The following is an 18,459-nucleotide window of genomic DNA, read 5'->3' as shown; positions in this document are numbered from 1 at the left end:
ACTGTATTTTCACATACGTATCAGTGTATTTTTTGGCATGTCTGGGTTTTCATTCCCCCTGTCCCCCCAACTCCTGCAGCTTAGCAGCAGGTAGTGCAACTTCAGAGCCCATAGCCATCTCCCTTTCCTTTGGTGACCACCACTTCCCTGATATCCTCCTGCCTCTGGTTGTATGAGGACTCATTTTCAAAAAGGGATTATACTTCTTCTGAGATGTGGTTTATACCTGTAAAAATACTACATGATTTCTGGTTTTGACATTTACCTTTAAAAATATAAAATGTCTCTTAACCCTGTGTCGTGATTTAACCCCTAACATTCTTCTCATACTGAACTCAAAACATAGCAGTGTACCAGCTACTAGGAAGACAATTAACTCTATCCCAGCTGAGACCAGGACACTCTGATACATTCATTTCTCAAATTATTAAGAAATTAATAGCTGAAATATTAGCAGGCATGTAGAATGATTGCTTAGTGTTGCTAACAGGGGTGGGTAATTGTACATTGGTCCTGGAAGTTACCAGTTATTTACCTGGGGGTTGTTTCAGTGCACCTCCTTGTTGGGAGTGGCATATTTATATGTACACAGTCCTTGCCCTATGACTTGTTTTGTTGAGTGTGCATAACTAAAATGTAGATGGGATCAGCAAACTTGCTCCAGGTGACTGATCATGAGAAACAATTTAATTCAGATTTCTCTGAATTGAGATGTGTTTCTGAGACTTAAAACTTTACAGCGAATTAAGTAATCAAAAACCCCTCACTTTTTGTGTGCAAACAGAAGAGAGGGAGAAGGGGCAAGGAAGAATCTGCAGATACATAGTGCTTTCTGAAAATCATATCCTTTTAAGATGTCTTTGACTGCACATCAGAAACTACTACTTTCTGAAAATTCACGGGGTTTTATCCTGTGAATTGCTATATCTTTTTTGACAACAGAAATTTATTTTTAAAAATGTAACATGGGCTGATTTTTCTTACTAATTTCTTTTTGTACACTAAACTTCATAATAGTTATTCCTTTTTATTTCAGTGGGGTATCTGTAAATGCCATAATATTTTTACAAAATTGTTTTCCAGACCATAAGCCGAGCTTTCATGAATGGGAGCTCTGTTGAACATGTGATTGAGTTTGGGCTAGATTATCCTGAGGGAATGGCTGTAGACTGGATGGGAAAGAACCTCTACTGGGCAGATACTGGAACCAATCGCATTGAAGTAGCCCGCCTGGATGGACAGTATAGGCAGGTGCTTGTGTGGAAGGACTTGGACAACCCAAGGTCTCTGGCTCTTGATCCTACCAAAGGGTAAGGGATGGTGTTGTTTTTCAAAGCTTTGTGTACATATCTTGTACGTGACAAGTTAATTGCTAGTTTATATAGCTCCATTTCTTCAGAGTCCTTGAAAAGACAATAAACGCTCCACAACCGTATGGGTTACAATGAAAAATTAAGAATTGTCAATCATATTTTTCTGCCTTTGTCTAAAAAAGGAGTACTGTAATACTGCACATAACCACATGGGTTATTCCTTTTTATTTTTTTAAAGAACTGAAAATAAATTTTTAAAAATGAAAGCATGCAGCTAAACACAATCTTACCTAGCTGATGTAGTCTTTTTGTTCCACTTCTCATTGCAGATACATGTACTGGACTGAATGGGGAGGTAAACCTAGGATTGTTCGGGCGTATATGGACGGAACAAACAGCATCACTTTGGTGGATAAAGTGGGTCGTGCCAATGACCTCACTATTGATTATGCAGACCAAAGGCTATATTGGACTGACTTAGACACAAGCATGATTGAGTCATCAAATATGCTAGGTAATCTAGTGTTATATTACACCAGCCAGTACAGAAATATGCACTGACCGTAGTAAAGTAATTGAATAATATGAAATTGGAATAACATAATTGGTATTAAATCTGTGTGTGTATTTTTCTTATGAGAGGAAATGGAGAGTTAAATGTTTCAGGAGATAAAAAAAAGCTTCCTAAATTAATAACTATATGATGATTTATAATGACGGTGACATACGTTACCATTTCTCGGTATTGATATGAAACTGCCTGTGTTTTACCAAAGCAGAGATGACCTCTGAGTTTCTCAAAGTGAGGACAACTTATAGGTTCACTGTAAACCACCACTGACTTTTCAGTCTGGATGCTAATTTTCTGTTGAAGTATTATCTGTGTTTCCAGCTTCAGACTATTTGTATTAGCTCAAAACCAAAACCAAAATACTGCTTCCATTTCCTGCCATCTGGAAGGTTGTGCAGCTACTTCTGCAGCGTATCATAAGTTTTGTACACAACTTTACACATTTTCATGTCTTCCATTAGAATTTCATTTATACATACAAGGGGTGTGTGAAGATCTACTAAACTTTGACGTTGATATTGACATGATAACTAACTGGATAAAAGAAGGGAGTTTTGTTTTCTGCAGCTGATATAGAGCTTTTGTATTGTCCAGATGTTTTGTAAATATTAAATGGTCTTCAAGGTTTTAGCTGAGGCAGAAATTAATTCCTTTTTGAGAAAACAGAGTTTATATAAGTTTCCAAATGCCACACAGTGAATCAGTGACAGGATCAGAAATGGAATCCAGAAGTTCCTGACCTGACATCCTATCCCTGTTCCATTTTCAAGGAGAGACCTTTGTGAGATGGTAATTAATGCCTCTGGGATTCCAATGTAAAAATTAAAGTTTATGTGGCAGAACATACAGTATTTAAGCAAGCTTATACAGGATTATTACAGCAATGCTCTGACTGATAATATATAATTTCCCTGCAACTCTTTTTTTTTTTTTTTTTTTTTAATCTGTGAAAAGGTACCAATCAGAGTGAGATTTTTTTTTAAGGTGTTATTGTGTGTGCGTATCTTCAGAGTATAGAAAATCTAAGCTCAGGAAAACAGAGAGAGCAATGCAGTTTTGGATTCCGAGGCTATCACTGATTTTGCATTTCTTGTATTTGTTGCCTTGGGATGACAACTGCTGAATGGATGTTACTGTTTAGAAATTGCAGTAAGATTGTTTCTTTATCTAGAGTTGGGTTTTTGCCATCCACAGTGCACAATCTATCAAAGCTGTTACTAAGCTACTGCATTATACTTAGAGAAACAAAATAGCTGGAGGCAAGCTTGAACTAGAAACTGATTGTGACATTGAGAAGAAACACAAGATTGAAATAATCTCTGGTAAATTAAACTGGTTCTAAAGCTGAACCTACTGTTAACATTTATTTGTGGTGAGAAAGCAGAAGGCTGACCACTAAAGCTAACAAAGTTGTATGATATCTTTTTAGTTAGCAGATTGTAAAGACTCAGGTAGACTTCAAGCAAGTGGCCTTATTGGTTAAAGAAATGTTATTAGACTTGGCCTACGTTATGCAGTGCTGGTCTCCTTGCCAGGAGAAATCTGAATGAGTGTTGCTGATAGAAACGTCTGCCCCACCAGCAATGAATAAAGCACTCTTAAGTGGATGGATGGATGGATGAATGAATGCTGTCCTAGCTTAATCTTGGGCATTATAAACATTACCCAACAGGAAAAAATCACTCTTTCAGCAGATTTTCCTCCCTCAACCGACTTTCAAAATTCAATTAGACAGCTTATCTGCTTCCTTCAAAAGAGCCTATCCCCTGAATTCATCGCTGTGAACGAGAATTGCTCTAAGAAGTACCTGCCTGAGAGTGTGCAGGATATCTGTGCCCCTAACCTGGACACTTTAGATGCCTAAAAGTAATTGGGAAGGTTGCCTCTATATTTAGTTCTGGTGGTTTATAGGAAAGCGGCTTCATGTCCTAGGTTTTGGGTTTTTCATTCCTTCTCTAATCTTGGCCAAATGGGAGAGGGCATGATGGGCAGGGGAAGAAAAACAAGGTGTTCTGTAGAATCTAGCATCGGACGTTTATTTGAGGCAGGAGGAGACGATGCTGATGAAGGCTACATCTTCATTTGATGTAAAGTGGCAGAGATCCGTAGAGGTTTATTCTTGAAAATATTTAGGAAGGTGATTTACAGTAAGACTTTATCTACTTTAGTAGTTCATCTCTGGCAGAGGTCATCCAGTGCTCTAGAAGGTTTTAAGTCTGTTGTGAAAGTTGCTAACTGAGCCACTGAATGTGGGAATATTGGGATTTCTGCCAAACAAATGGTTTCCTAATCTCGTGGGGTAGCTGTACATTAAATTGCACCGCAAAAGATTCGTGTTTGTTGAGTGAAACACCATAATTTCTAATAGCTGTTTCTCTGTGAAGCTCAAGTTTGTTGTATGTCATTGCTTTCATGCATATTAGTTGGGGTTTTTATTGGCCTAAGTGATTCCTGGAGCTGTTAGTATTCTTGAATATGTTTTCCAATATCTATTTGGGATGATAAGCATGAGACATACAGAGTAGTATTTATTTAAATGCCAATACCCTGGCACAGATTCAAATGGCTCTATAGGCAAAAGGGTATCAGGATAAGGTTTTTGAATGCAAGTGTTTAGGTTACCTCTTGAGCAGATACTGCTTAATAATGAATCCCATGACGCTGACTTGGGAAATGAGGTTTTATTTTAAAAAGGGAAGAAAAAACCTTTTCTTGATGCCAGTCACAATCTTCATTTCATGACTTGTGAATTGTCCTTTAGCTGATTATCCTTATTTTTGCAGGACAAGAACGAGAAATCATAGCAGATGATCTACCTCATCCATTTGGATTAACCCAATACAGTGACTACATCTACTGGACAGACTGGAATCTTCACAGTATAGAAAGAGCAGACAAGACCAGTGGGAAGAACAGGACACTTATTCAGGGCCATCTGGATTTTGTGATGGATATATTGGTCTTCCATTCTTCACGTCAGGATGGCTTGAATGATTGTGTGCAAAATAATGGCCATTGTGGTCACTTGTGTCTTGCCATACCAAATGGATTTAGGTGTGGCTGTGCTGCTCATTATACCTTGGATCCCAACAGCAGGAACTGTAGTTGTAAGCCTTTTTGTTTGCTACTATATTCAGTGCTTGCAGCTCCCAGGTGCTTGTAATCCCTTTCAGTATAGAAAGGGAAGGGATATCACAAGTCCATTTCAAAGGTTTGAAATACGAGGACAGATTATGGAGTTTTATACCCATTATTGTGACATGAATTAGGTCTGAAGATTTGTATTTCAAATCTTAGAAATAACAGCACTGTCAAGTCTGGTCTTTCTTGTTTTACTAGAAGTGCTTTCCAGGTGATTCAGCTGTGTGACTGAAGCTTTCCCAGTCCTTACCTAAGTATGTAGGTGGGTGGAAGAGAAATTCTAAACAAAGAATGTCTTTGTCTCTTAAGTGTTTAATACAGTCAGCAAAAATAACATCCAATAAAACAGCCTCCTAAGTAGTCTGCGCAACATGCACATGCACTTGAAATTCATATGTTTGTTTTCCCCCTGTGTGTGATATTATGAGCCTGCCAGTTCACTGTTTGTCCAGTAAGAATTTAAGTTCCTAGGAATAATAGCAGATGAATAGAAAATGGACTGTTGACATTAAAAAAAACAACAAAGCTTTGGGCATCCTGGCACAGTAGCATATAAGGAAATTTTAACTGGATGAAAGAATGGGTTTATGAAAGGCAGGTTCTGCTTGACTAACCTCATCTCCTTTTATGACAAGATGACCTGCTTAGTGGATGAGGGAAAGGCTGTGGATGTTGTTTACCTGGACTTTAGTAAGGCTTTTGACACTGTCTCTCATGGCATACTCCTTGAGAAGCTGGCAGCTCATGGCTTAGACAAGTGTACTCTTCACTGGGTAAAAAACTGGCTGGATGGACGAGCCCAGAGGGTGGTGGTGAATGGGGTGAAATCCAGTTGGCAGTGGGTCACAAGTGGTGTTCCCCAGGGCTCAGTATTGGGACCAGTTCTGTTTAATATCGTTAACAGTGATCTGGATGAGGGGATCGAGTGCACCCTCAGTAAGTTTGCAGATGACACCAAGTTGGGAGGGAGGGTTGATCTGGTGGAAGGTAGGAAGGCTCTACAGAGGGATCTGGACAGGTTGGATCGATGGGACGAGGCCAATTGTATGAGGTTCAACAAGGCCAAGTGCCGGGTCCTGCACTTGGGTCACAGCAACCCCATGCAACACTACAGGCTTGGGGAGGAGTGGCTGGAAAGCTGCCCGGCAGAAAAGGACCTGAGGTGTTGGTCAACAGCCGGCTGAATATGAGCCAGCAGTGTGTCCAGGTGGCCAAGGCGGCCAATAGCATCCTGGCTTCTATCAGAAATAGTGTGGCCAGCAGGACTAGGGAAGGGATTGTCCCCCTGTACTTGGCACTGGTGAGGCCGCACCTCGAGTACTGTGTTCACTTTTGGGCCTCTCACTACAGGAAAGACATTGAGGTGCTGGAGTGTGTCCAGAGAAGGGCAACGGAGCTGGTGAAGGGTCTAGAGAACAAGTCCTATGAGGAGTGGCTGAGGGAACTGGGGTTGTTCAGCCTGGAGAAAAGGAGGCTGAGGGGAGACCTTATCGCTCTCTACAACTACCTGAAGGGGGATTGTAGTGAGGTGGGTGTCAGTCTCTTCTGTCAGGTGGATGGTGATAGGACAAGAGGAAATATTGCACCAAGGGGAGGTTTAGATTGGATATTAGGAACAATTTCTTTACCGAAAGGGTTATCAAGCATTGGAACAGGCTGCCCAGGGAAGTGCTTGAGTCACCATCCCTGGAGGTATTTAAAAGATGAGTAGACGTGGTGCTTAGGGACATGGTTTAGTGGTGGACTTGGCAGTGTTAGGTTTATGGTTGGACTTAATGATCTTGAAGGTCTTTTCCAACTTAAATATTTCTATGATAATATAGGAAAACCTGTGACTCTGTATTGCCCACTCTCACTGGTGTTACTTAAAGTCCACATGGGGAACGTTGTTATTTTATAATATGAAAAGGAAATACTTTCTGGGTGCGGGTGTGCACATTTACCTTCCAGAAGTATACAAAGAAACATTTTCAACTTCATAGCAAACATCTCCAATTATGAATTACCTTAGTTTTCATTGTGAATATAATTGTCTCTCTGGGATTTTGTCCTAAATATTCTTTGTCTTTTGTGTGGGTGTATTTTTGACTGTGTGAATTGCATTTTCTTATGCATTCTGTTTTGGCTTGTTTCAGCCCCTGCCAGCTTCCTGTTGTTTAGCCAGAAATCTGCAATCAGCCGGATGATACCAGATGATCAGCAAAGTCCAGATATCATCCTGCCTATGCATGGTCTAAGGAATGTCAAGGCTATTGATTATGATCCCTTAGATAAATTGATCTACTGGGTGGATGGACGTCAGAATATTATAAAAAGAGCCAAAGATGATGGCACTCAGGCAAGTTTACATGGTGTATGTAGTTTTGTGTTGGTCTTTTTGTGTGCTTTGTACTTTATGCTTGACTTTCCCCTTCCATCCCCTGCACCAAAGAATCATCGGTTTAAACTTTACTTTTGCCAGCACTTATTCATGTATATTCTGTAGCGTTTGCTACATATCAAGGTGCCACGATTAGATCACTGGTCGGCCCGGACCAGGGAAAGAGACAGATAACACACACAGCGTGAGCGCCAACTTCCTCCTTTTATTGCACAGTTAATTCCTTTTATGCTAACAAGGGTAGGCGGGATTACAGGTACATCATAGGGCTGCGACTAACCCTCCATCTTTCTGTGACATCGCGAGATCTTCCAAACGCCGTTCCCTACATATTCTATTTATGTGTGAAAATTACTGAAGGCTTTTAGGATCGTGATTTTAATTTATACACAAATAAGTGTAATAAAATATAGTACATCATGTGTATCTGAAACTATAAGCCTTGAATTGCAATCTTTAGTTAAGGACAGGCACTAAAGTAGGGCAGACTCACTATACTCAGGACAGGTAAATTGTATTCAAAAATCAATATTGTGCATGCCAATTGTGTGATAATATTAGCATCATTGTAAAGCTCTCTCAAAACGAAAACTCTCAGCTATCCAAGCTGTAGTTAAATCCTGAGTGAATGTAGAGTTGATTGCTGTGCCAGATAGGGACAGGCTTATCTACATGCTTAATTGTTCTACTGAGTTGGGGACAGTATTCTTTTGTGCTAGTTATTCACGCAACAGTGGAAATAAGTGTACTGTTCTTCCAGGCAGTGTTACGTGTTAACATAGCTTAACTCCCAGGTCAAGATAACAGATTATTTAAAAACTATGGTTTGAGTAAGAATATAAAATGAAATGGAGAACAGGCAAATTATATTTTCCTAGTTCTTGGGCAGTCATATCTAAACAATATGACTTGATATCAATAGAAATGGACTGGTCTCTTCATGCATCTAGGAACTCAGAGGTTTTATGGTTAACTTTAAAGGAAGAGATGGCAATTTTATTTTTTGGCCATTTCTTTTAAAACTGGGAGGAGATATGTTGGGATGAACAGCTAACTGGGTTGTGGATGAATTTTGAAGAAGTTTTTCTCTTGCTTTTTGGGATTATGCTAGGTGCTAATTGTTGTAGTCTAGCTTCTCTTTGGTACTTGCTAGGTGCAAATTGCAGTGGAGATTCATTTGCTCTGTGTTTTCCTCTACCTTGGTCACACAGCTTTGAAGATGCAGATCCACTGCAAATTTTGACTTTCCAATTTTCACTAACTATATTTACTTATTTTTGCTAAATCATGCTGTTTAGAGGTGGTACATATGAATTTCATACCTGGGTAGTGTTACCTTTGATATCAGGAAAAGAATGATTTCTTTTTATTTCTAGGCACTCTGTCAAGACAAAATAGGGATAAAGCTTTACATAAAAAGAAAAAAAAGCCTGTATATCACTATGCAGAACCTGAAGGCTTAAAACCAAATTGTGGAAATATAACTTGTGAAAGTAATGCTGTGTTAGGTAAATCATTTGACTTAAGCTGAGCACGGAATGGTGTCTTCAGCTTTCTTGACCTATACAAACTTTTTCTGGTACTGTTTTTGTGTTTGAATTGGGAGTGCCACATTAGAACACTTAAGGAAGCCATGGCTTTCCCCTCACCATTATCATGTCACCAAAAGCAGTCACCTTTGAAGGCTAGTTGGATGTTGGGAGTCGTGCCAGCAGTATTACTATCCCAGTGGCACTGGGATTGGCTGTACACTAGTGGAGCCTGTGTAACTTAAACAAACAATAGAAAGATTATTTTCCTTTAGGGATTTTTTAATATGCTCTAGTGCTCTTCACAGAAATAAAGTATGGAAATCTATGTTAGTATTCAGCATAGAGTTAAAAAGTTTAGTAAATAGCATGTTAGTTAGATTGGGAGAGGTTGAGGGTAATGATTCCAGGAACTTGGCAATAATGTCAAGTTTTCTAAGGTCCATCATAAACACATGAGGGTGAAAGCAAGGTAATGTTGTTAGTATGGATGTGAGGCAGAGCTGTAGCCATGTGAGCAAACAGAACGAAGTTTCATTAAAAAATTTTAGTTTTTGAGAGAAGCCAGAACTTAAAGAAAATCAATATCTACTGCACTACAAATAATAAAGTAAGGAGACTTTGGAAAGAGACAGAGATACAGCTGACTGTATAACGGTGCACGTCTGGCCAGAAGGCTGCCTTGTTACTTGGGTGGTTTCATTCAAGGTTGTTCTGTGCATGAACATTCGCTATTGTTTTCTTCCATCTCCTGCTAATTAATTCTACTTGTAGGAGGCCCCACAACTGCTTTCTGGGGAGTTTTGCATAATCTTACAGATTTTGTCCAGATGTTTTTCCTCTAAACCACAGTTTGAATAAAATCTTTTCTTGTTAAGCTTTATCGCATGTCTTGTATTTGTTGTTTCCTTGTGGATGGTTTTAGGTTTTTCTGGACTGTCAGGTAGGTAAACCATGTTTTCTGTGCAACCAGTGTTCTCCAATCAATAATCAGAATAATTTCTGGAAATTGTTCCCCATATGTTGTCTTGCAGCCTTTCACTGTCATGAGTACTCCAAACCAAAGCCAGAACCCAGAGAAGCAGCCACATGACCTCAGCATTGATATATACAGCCATACCTTGTACTGGACCTGTGAGGCCACAAATTCAGTCAATGTCCACAGGCTGAACGGCGAGTCAATTGGGATGGTGCTGCGAGGGGATCACGACAAGCCCAGAGCCATTGTAGTGAACGCAGAGCGAGGGTGAGATTCCTTTCTGTACCTTGTACAGAGCTCTCTTGGGATGCATGTTAGCTGTCTGTGTGAATCTTGTGTTGCATCTGTATATTTTAAAAAGGAGAATTTTTGTGTGTTTAATTGTTCAGGATGTAGGTGACTGCTTGTCCGATACTGGCTTTTAAAGATATCCAGCTTTCTTTTCCTGTTCTCTCCTTTGCTGCCTCCTCTGGTGTGAATGACTTAGACGTTCACACAGCCATGTGGTTGGTTATAGTGAGGAACTAACCCAGGTGGGGAAAGCAAAGCAAAGCCACCTCGTCCTGTTCGCTGCATGAGTGCACAGCCCCACTACCTAATATGAAAAACAGGAGAGTTTACACCGTGTTTATATCAGCTGGGGACCTGGCTCATAAATGTTTGGTCATCATAAAAACAAATGTTACTGGGAAAAAAAAAAGAGATCACTCATATCATAAAACTATTCCTGCTAATGTAATAGTATAAAGTTAAAGAAACAAACCAACCAACCCCTTATGTTCTATACACTTCTAAGCTAGTTCTGCTTTGATGTGTATCTCAAAAACTTCTGAAATTAATTAAAACAGGTAGAATATACTAGAGTGATTTCCCACAGAAAGAAAATATGTTGTTTTGCTGCAAAGCAGTTTTGGTTAGATTCAGCAGACCCCATCTCCACTTCAGGTAGTTAGTAGCTTCATTCTTAGAGGCCAAAGATGGTCCTTTACTGTTCTTTTTAATAAGATAGATGCTTAAATCCCAATTTACTACTAAATGGCTTACCATTTGCTTGGCAGATGTTGAATGACAATATTTTGTAACTGTGTGGATACAGTAGTACCCAGAGACTCTATCCACAGCATTTATAGGATTGGTATTTTACACAATAGTCAGTGTACTCTGCATAGTTCAAAAGCTGGTGTGGGGAGAGGGAGATTAGAGGAAAGATTCTAATCTTATTGGGACTAAGTCACTTGGACATAGTTTTTATTTATAAAAGCTTATCTGCTTTCTCCATTAAAATTGGAGTTTGGGTTTGTTGATCTCTAAAACTCTCAACTATTCTAGTCAGGTTGTCAAATTATTTAGGTGGATATAAAGAATTCATGGAACTAAGACACCAGGAATATGCCATCCTCAGTTGTTCTTCCTTCTGTGATCTTTGCTCCTCTCAAGTTTGGTAGGAACTTCTACTTGCTGAGAAGGAAGGCAACCCAGAAGGAGAGGAGGTGAAAGTTAATGTTTTTTGTCAGAAAGAGCTGCTGGGCTTTGATTCACAGATGGGGACAGCTTTACTCAAGGAAGGGTGCAGAAAATCTGTGCTAGTCTCTTACAAGCCCCACCTCCACTGCAGGAACAGTGCTGCCAGTGCAGTGGTGCTGAGAGCTGAGGCATTTTATGGCCTGGTGTATTAAGGACAAATGCTATTAATTTCAGGCTATCTCAATATGCCAGTTAGCAAATGTTTGGGGTTCTGCAGCTGACAGATCCGGATCTTTGCAGCTGAGAGCAACAGTCACCGCAGTCATCCCTATGTAAAACATTCCCACTCACAACGTAAAACCTGTGTGCAAGGGTGACTTGCCCCTCTTTTGAAGCTCTCAGTTAAGCAGCTGGTGTCTTTGTTCTCAGGTACATGTACTTCACCAACATGCAAGACCGAGCTCCCAAGATTGAGCGTGCAGCCCTTGATGGCACAGAGAGAGAAGTGCTTTTTACAACGGGGTTGATCCGACCAGTAGCACTGGTGATTGACAACAAACTTGGAAAGCTTTTCTGGGTGGATGCAGATCTGAAGCGCATCGAAAGCTGTGACTTGTCAGGTATGTGGCATACAGTTAAACATTTGGAGTGGAATGTGTGTATGTATAGGACATCATTCCCTCTTTGATGGTGACCCCAGTAACTTCTATCTCCGCTGTTGCCAGTTCTGTGTAGGCAGTCACAGATAACAATTGCTGGTGGGCTCCCATCTTTGATGTGATTGGAATAAACACATATGTAACGATTGCCACCCTCCAAGAGAGCCATTTGACTTTTGATGTGTTCTTGTCGTGGTTTAACCCCAGCCAGCAACTAAGCACCACGCAGCCGCTCACTCACTCCCCCCCCCACCCAGTGGGATGGGGGAGAAAATCAGGAAAAGAAGTAAAACTCCTGGGTTGCGATAAGAACGGTTTAATAGAACAGAAAAGAAGAAACTAATAATGATAATGATAACACTAACAAAATGACAGCAGTAGTAATAAAAGGATTGAAATGTACAAATGATGCGCAGGGCAATTGCTCACCACCCGCCGACCGACACCCAGCCAGTCCCCGAGCGGCGAATCCCTGCCCCCCCCTTCCCAGTTCCTAAACTAGATGGGACATCACATGGTATGGAATACACCGTTGGCCAGTTTGGGTCAGGTGCCCTGGCTGGGCATGAGAAGCTGAAAAATCCTTGACTATAGTCTAAACACTACTGAGCAACAACTGAAAACATCAGTGTTATCAGCATTCTTCACATACTGAACTCAAAACATAGCACTGTACCAGCTACTAGGAAGACAGTTAATTCTATCCCAGCTGAAACCAGGACAGTTCTGAAAACAACTCTTGCAAGATCAGATTTAAATAGGTGTTGCCAGTTATGGAACCCCTAAATCACCTCCAGTGTGCCCTTTTTTTTTTTCCTTAATGGTTTGAAAAGTTTGCATAACTCTTCAATTTTTCTTTCTCTGGAGTTTACAGCTTAGTAAAACAAGGTAGCTTGAAATACAAACAGAAGGAAGGGGAATGGCTTTCTTCTAACATGGTTGATAAGGCAGCTCATCTGTTGCTCTGTGTTGCAAAAGTGCAGAGTTGCAGTTTTCCCATATTAGTAAAATAAAGCATTATTCCACGTCCATAGCAATAGCACCACATGGATCTTAGAGAGCACTGTTCATCGTTGACTTTTAAAAGCACTTGATAGTGCTGAATAAGTGGAGAAACAGGCTCGCTCATCTGGTGAGCAGTATAGCACAGACAATCCAATGGCCCTACTTTCTGACTCATGATTCATTCTCTCATTGTCATTCGGGTATCAAGAAATTAAACTCCTAAAGGAAGTGCAGAGAGAAGTGAACTAGTGTGAGGGAGTAGAAGCTGGACTGTTCTAGTGATTGGCATCTGCCATAAAAGGCTGATTGACCAATTTTTGGTGGCTCTGCTCTTCTTGCCATGTAGTCACATCCTTTCCTTGTGTTGTAGTGAGGCAATGAACTAAAACAGGAGAAAATTGTTCACTTTTTTACAAGGACAGTTCACTTTTGAGCACCTAAACCTGACTCAAGGTCAGACTCAGGTCACTTCTGCCAGAGAAGGGATAAAAACATGAAGCTGGAGCTGGGAAGGTATAGCAGCCCATGTCTTTCATCAATTATCAGGCTGGATAGGGGAGTATTGTCAAACTGCCTGTGTAGACACAAAATGTCCAATCGAGGATAGGCGTCAGAGAGCCTACAAAAATTTGTAGGACAGAAGAAGATAGGAGGGAGACAAGACTTGACCTATGAAACAACCCATGTTTGAGAAGAAAAGGTAGACAGAGTGGGACACATAACAAGATGCGTCAGAGATACTGAGAGGGTTTTGTCTAGTGATGAAAAGAAAAGTACTGTAGGAGGAAATGCAGAAGTAAAATGACAAGACAGAAAAGCTTCATATCATGCAAGTATTGTGGCTGAAATGGTACCCACAAACGCAAGGGAGAGAGAAGAGGGACCAAAGAAGATTATGTGAAAATCATATGGTTTAGGAGAGGGGGAACGTGCCAGGGAGAAGTTAATGAATTGATAAGGGAGGACAGGATCAATAACTAGTGCTGCTGCTGATAAAAAGGTGGTACCCATGTAATAGGAAGCCATATTATTTAATGAAGCTGTAGCACACAGTGGACCTAGCTATGCCTAGGTCTTCTACTTATATGTACATAAGCATCCTCTTTTCCCCTTTGATTTAGGATGCATGCAAGGTTGAGTCACAGCTAGCAGATGAGGGCAGGCAGGGGACATGTGCTTTTTCCTTGTCATGTCACAGGTTGGAAGATGGACTGTGTCCTTGCATAGTACAGGATAAAATGCAGAGTCTGTTTATTATTGTTTCAGATCTAAGTCTTGAATGAATAAGACCTGACAATAGGACTTAGGTAAACTCATATATGAATAAATCAGCAGCTAGGCCATCATATGCTGGTAGTTGTATCCTGTGACTGCAGCTTCCTTTGTACGCATTCTTCCTTTTCTTGACATTAAAACTCCATGTAAGCATGTTTGCATACTGGTTATATATTTTAATCCAATTCTTTGGATGTTTTTACAAGGAGAACTAAGCTTTCTCTGGTTAATATTGAACCAAAGCTTTTAGTGCACATTTATTTGATAGGGTCACAGGTAAAGAATCAAACCCTATAGGTAAGATAAAAGCAGGGGAAAGCTACAGGATTAAAATAAAACTATGTTTATTAACTAGAGGATATGTATCATGTAGCCAGAAAACTATGGTTCTGTTGCATCCAGCTGAGCTCACTGTAATTTGATTTACTGAGCTCTTGATTTTTTAAATGAGTTAACAGCATATTTTTATTTTAAAATATTTGGCAGTCTTGCATCACAACTTCAGAAGAAATTTGACAGCCAAAGTTATGTTGGCTTGAATTACTTCCTCTAGAAAGTATTTTCTGAGCAAAACACTTCAAAATGGGCATATATTAGCAAAAGGATTTTAGCGTAAACTGAGGCTGCTGAATAAATTGGACCAAAATTGTGTATAGCATCCTTCATGCCAATTAGACTGGTCTAGATGAACTTATTCCTTCGTAGGCTTGGGGAGATGACGTGGTTATGGAGGTTTCTGAAGCTTGCACTACACCCTGGTTAACAGTATCCTACTAAGTCATGGAATAACCTCAGATGTCCAGTGCTTATCTTTCAGAGAAGGATGAAAGAACTGTAAACCCAACAGTTTTCTTTCAAGGTTCTTGAATTTTTCAGTTGGAGTTGTTGATGATTTTTAGACATTCATAAACCATTTGCAAATGACTTGTGTGCCACACCAGTCAATTAAAAAGTAGTGTTTTATATTATTGTTGAAGTGACTGGAAAAACTATAAAATTGGTGCAGTGAAAACATGCTTTGTTTTCAATTAGACTTTAAATAGAGGAATTGTGTGTCCTTCCAGCTTAATGTTCTTTACATTTAACTATTGATTTCCATCTTGAAAAGACTACACATCTGTTTCATTCTGGGAATCAAAGTATTAAATTACTATGGAAATTCAACACTTCTTTAATTGCAACATGTTTTCTCTTCTTTTTTCTAACCATATCTGTTGAAAATATCCTTTTATTTATTCAGATTGAGTTTTTCATTTTGATCGTTCTTCTAAACAACAGTTTAATGGTGTCATCCGGTGCTATAGGTGCCCTTTGCCTCTCCTTTTAAACTTATTCATTAATAATTTGGACTGTCATTTACTCAAGATCAAATCAAACATAATTATAGTATAGATTAATCACCTTATCCAGTGCTATCTCCAGCAGCTTCCCAAATCAGCAGTGTTCAGCTTTTTGTAGGTGAGGGAGAAAAAAGATGATGCTTGATGTACACCCCCAAAAACCATTAAATGTAGCCTGGTTTAGGCCTGGATTTCGAAGGCTGGTCAAACAAGGTAGGATTCTAGCAGGACTGCTAGCTTGCGAGTGTCACCTGACGCCTCATGTATTCATGATTTCAGGATGCCTTCAGGATTTCCTTCAGGAAACCAGCTTGCCTTTTATTTCTAAATGGATGAGCAATTTAGCACTTAAAAAATCAAGAAGGCATGGTATCTTGAAAGCAGCTGAAAATTGTGCTTTTGGGTCAAAATGTGAGGCTTAGTCTGGCAAAAGGACAGTCGTCTTTGAAAATCCAATGTCACTGAAGTTCATAGGAACTAAGGGTGCTTCGCAGGTTGCAGGGCAAATGAATAAAGTGCCCTGTGCTTTGTTAACCAAGAACCTTCTTCTTTCAAAATCTCTTCTAGTATTTCTAAATTTTAAGACCTGTTTAGGAGAAGACAAAGAACATCTCAGGAACTGCACTGCTAGAGAGTAGTACTAAGGGTCAGGTTTAGTGCCTGCTTATTTAAATTAGTGCAGGTGCATCTATTCTGTTCTTTTACTCTTTACAAGAGTAAAATCCAGTGGTACCTTGGAAGTGTGTACAATAATAGACACATCAGATTACAACCAGGACTGTACTGTCACTTACAGTTCATGCATGTTTCTTCTGAAAATGGAATGAAACAAAGATGTCTTCCTCATTGGTTTGGAAACAAAAGAAATTCAGGGCTAAAGAACTAAAACCCCAATTGCAAGTCCAAGAATTTCTGATCTCTCTACAAATAAATTCGATTTGAATGCTTGCTGTATGTCACAACAGTCAAGCAAGAGTCATTGCAGGTGGTAATTTTACGTGCAAAACTAATAGAATCTGTAATTGAAATAAATGTTACATTCTTATGCTTGGTTGAGCTCTACATAATTTATGTAGCAAATTAGTTGAATCCAGTGCTTATAGCATTTTTATAATGTATCCAGATTTTATAATCTCATTTTGTGTAGATATTCAAAACTAATTTTTTAAATGCAAGCAGATGTAAGGTCTTTATTCCAAAATGAAATATGAGAGCAGAAGCACTACGTTACAATTTTGTTTTGATTCCTCATTTTTAAAATAAAATATAATCAGTATACATAGGTATACGCGGCCTGAAAATGGTTTCTGTGAATTAACAGAATAATTTGGAATATCTTGTTCACCCTAAATAAGCATAACAAAAGCAACAATTAAATGCTGCTAAGTGTAGGACAGCACACAGTAGAAGACTGCAAGCAATTAAAGTTAAAAGCAGTCATAAATGCATTTTTACTTAACCTGATTTTTACCTACTGGCTGAGAGCAGATTTTTACACGTTTCTGTAGAGCAGAAAACCTGAGCATTTCACAGTGTTCCTGTTAAAAGCACACTGAATTACTCAGAGTTTGGGTTTTCTGGTCAGTTACTGAAGAAAAAAGAGAAGGTGAAGAAAGAAGTGTGGCTGTTAGAATAGAGCTTTTCTTTCATGGTCATATCTCTGTGGTTGTGATACAGCATATGTCAGGGTTTGTGTACTTGCCTCTTGCTTTGCATGATGAATGTGTTTTACTTGAGTAATGGCAGTGAAGCTAATTGGTTGTATTTCACTCTTACTTGTAGATTCCAACAAAGTATACTGCTTGGTGTGTGAATGTATTGTAAAAATTTTGGCCCAGGAGCTGAGTCTGTATCAGTGACAGAGGCTTCTAGGGACTGCACACAGTTACACGTAATAGAACATGTCAACATGAGGCTGATTGTGGCTGGCTGACCAGCCAGTGTATGCAAGGATGAGTGATGTTTCATATTGTATCTGCTTGCCCTCATGACATAGCAACTGGTTGCATTTACCTGAGATGAGGCTGAACAAGTAGAGCCTTGGTCTGCATGGACAAATGAAGCCAATGACCGTACAGCTAACTATTTTCAGGGTTTGGTTTGGTTTTGGTTGTGTGTTTTTTTAAGAAATGAGTTGAAAGTCAACTGGTGTAAATAAAACTAGTCTTTGTTGATTTCAGGTGCTAACCGTGTGACCCTGGAGGACTCCAACATCCTTCAGCCGATGGGACTCACTGTGCTGGGGAATCACTTGTATTGGATTGATCGTCAGCAGCAGATGATTGAAAGAGTGGAGAAAATGAACGGGTACAAAAGGACTAGAATTCAAGGCCGAATTGCTCACCTGACAGGCATTCATGCTGTGGAAGAGCTTGATATGGAGGAATTTTGTGAGTTTTTTTCAATATCTGATATCTGTCACTCTTGGTCACTGTCTCTCAAAGTCCTCATCCAGCTGAATATTGTAATAACATTGCCCAGTGGGCTTCAAGTAAGCCATGGAGTGCTTTCAACTTGGCCAGTTGGGATTCTAGAAGAGGAAGAGAAACAAGTTCCTTGTTCTTGTCCAGAGGAGTATTTCTGCACAGCCAGAATGTGTGATTTCATGGCACTTAGTTATCTGCTTTGTACACAGTCACATGATACTGAATTCACTCTAAAAGCTACTTATAATTATGGTTGTTAATTTTTTAAGTACAACCAAGTAATAAGACTTGGAAAAACCTTTAAAAGGAAAGAAAAGGATTGTACTTGCCTTTTCTCCAGGGGTTTCAGACCCCTGTGTAAAGCATGACTGGTTTGA

General features: G+C 39.6%; 1 protein-coding gene across 2 annotated transcripts in view; it reads left to right on the top strand.

Moving 5' to 3' along the window:
* LRP5 (LDL receptor related protein 5) overlaps positions 1 to 18,459 on the top strand; it is a 180,235-nt gene that overhangs the window by 136,831 nt on the left and 24,945 nt on the right. For both annotated transcript variants that reach the window (XM_075047792.1, XM_075047793.1), the window contains exons 10-16: positions 1,084 to 1,310; positions 1,643 to 1,827; positions 4,668 to 4,991; positions 7,161 to 7,363; positions 9,969 to 10,180; positions 11,807 to 11,997; positions 17,837 to 18,046. In XM_075047792.1, the coding sequence (XP_074903893.1) occupies positions 1,084 to 1,310; positions 1,643 to 1,827; positions 4,668 to 4,991; positions 7,161 to 7,363; positions 9,969 to 10,180; positions 11,807 to 11,997; positions 17,837 to 18,046 (1,552 nt within the window). The remainder of the gene's footprint in view (positions 1 to 1,083; positions 1,311 to 1,642; positions 1,828 to 4,667; positions 4,992 to 7,160; positions 7,364 to 9,968; positions 10,181 to 11,806; positions 11,998 to 17,836; positions 18,047 to 18,459) is intronic.

Source organism: Buteo buteo, chromosome 16, assembly GCF_964188355.1.
Source record: "Buteo buteo chromosome 16, bButBut1.hap1.1, whole genome shotgun sequence".
Taxonomy (NCBI): Eukaryota; Metazoa; Chordata; class Aves; order Accipitriformes; family Accipitridae; genus Buteo; species Buteo buteo.
The sequence above is the reverse complement of the archived record's forward strand: the minus strand, read 5'-3'. Positions and strand labels throughout refer to the sequence as shown.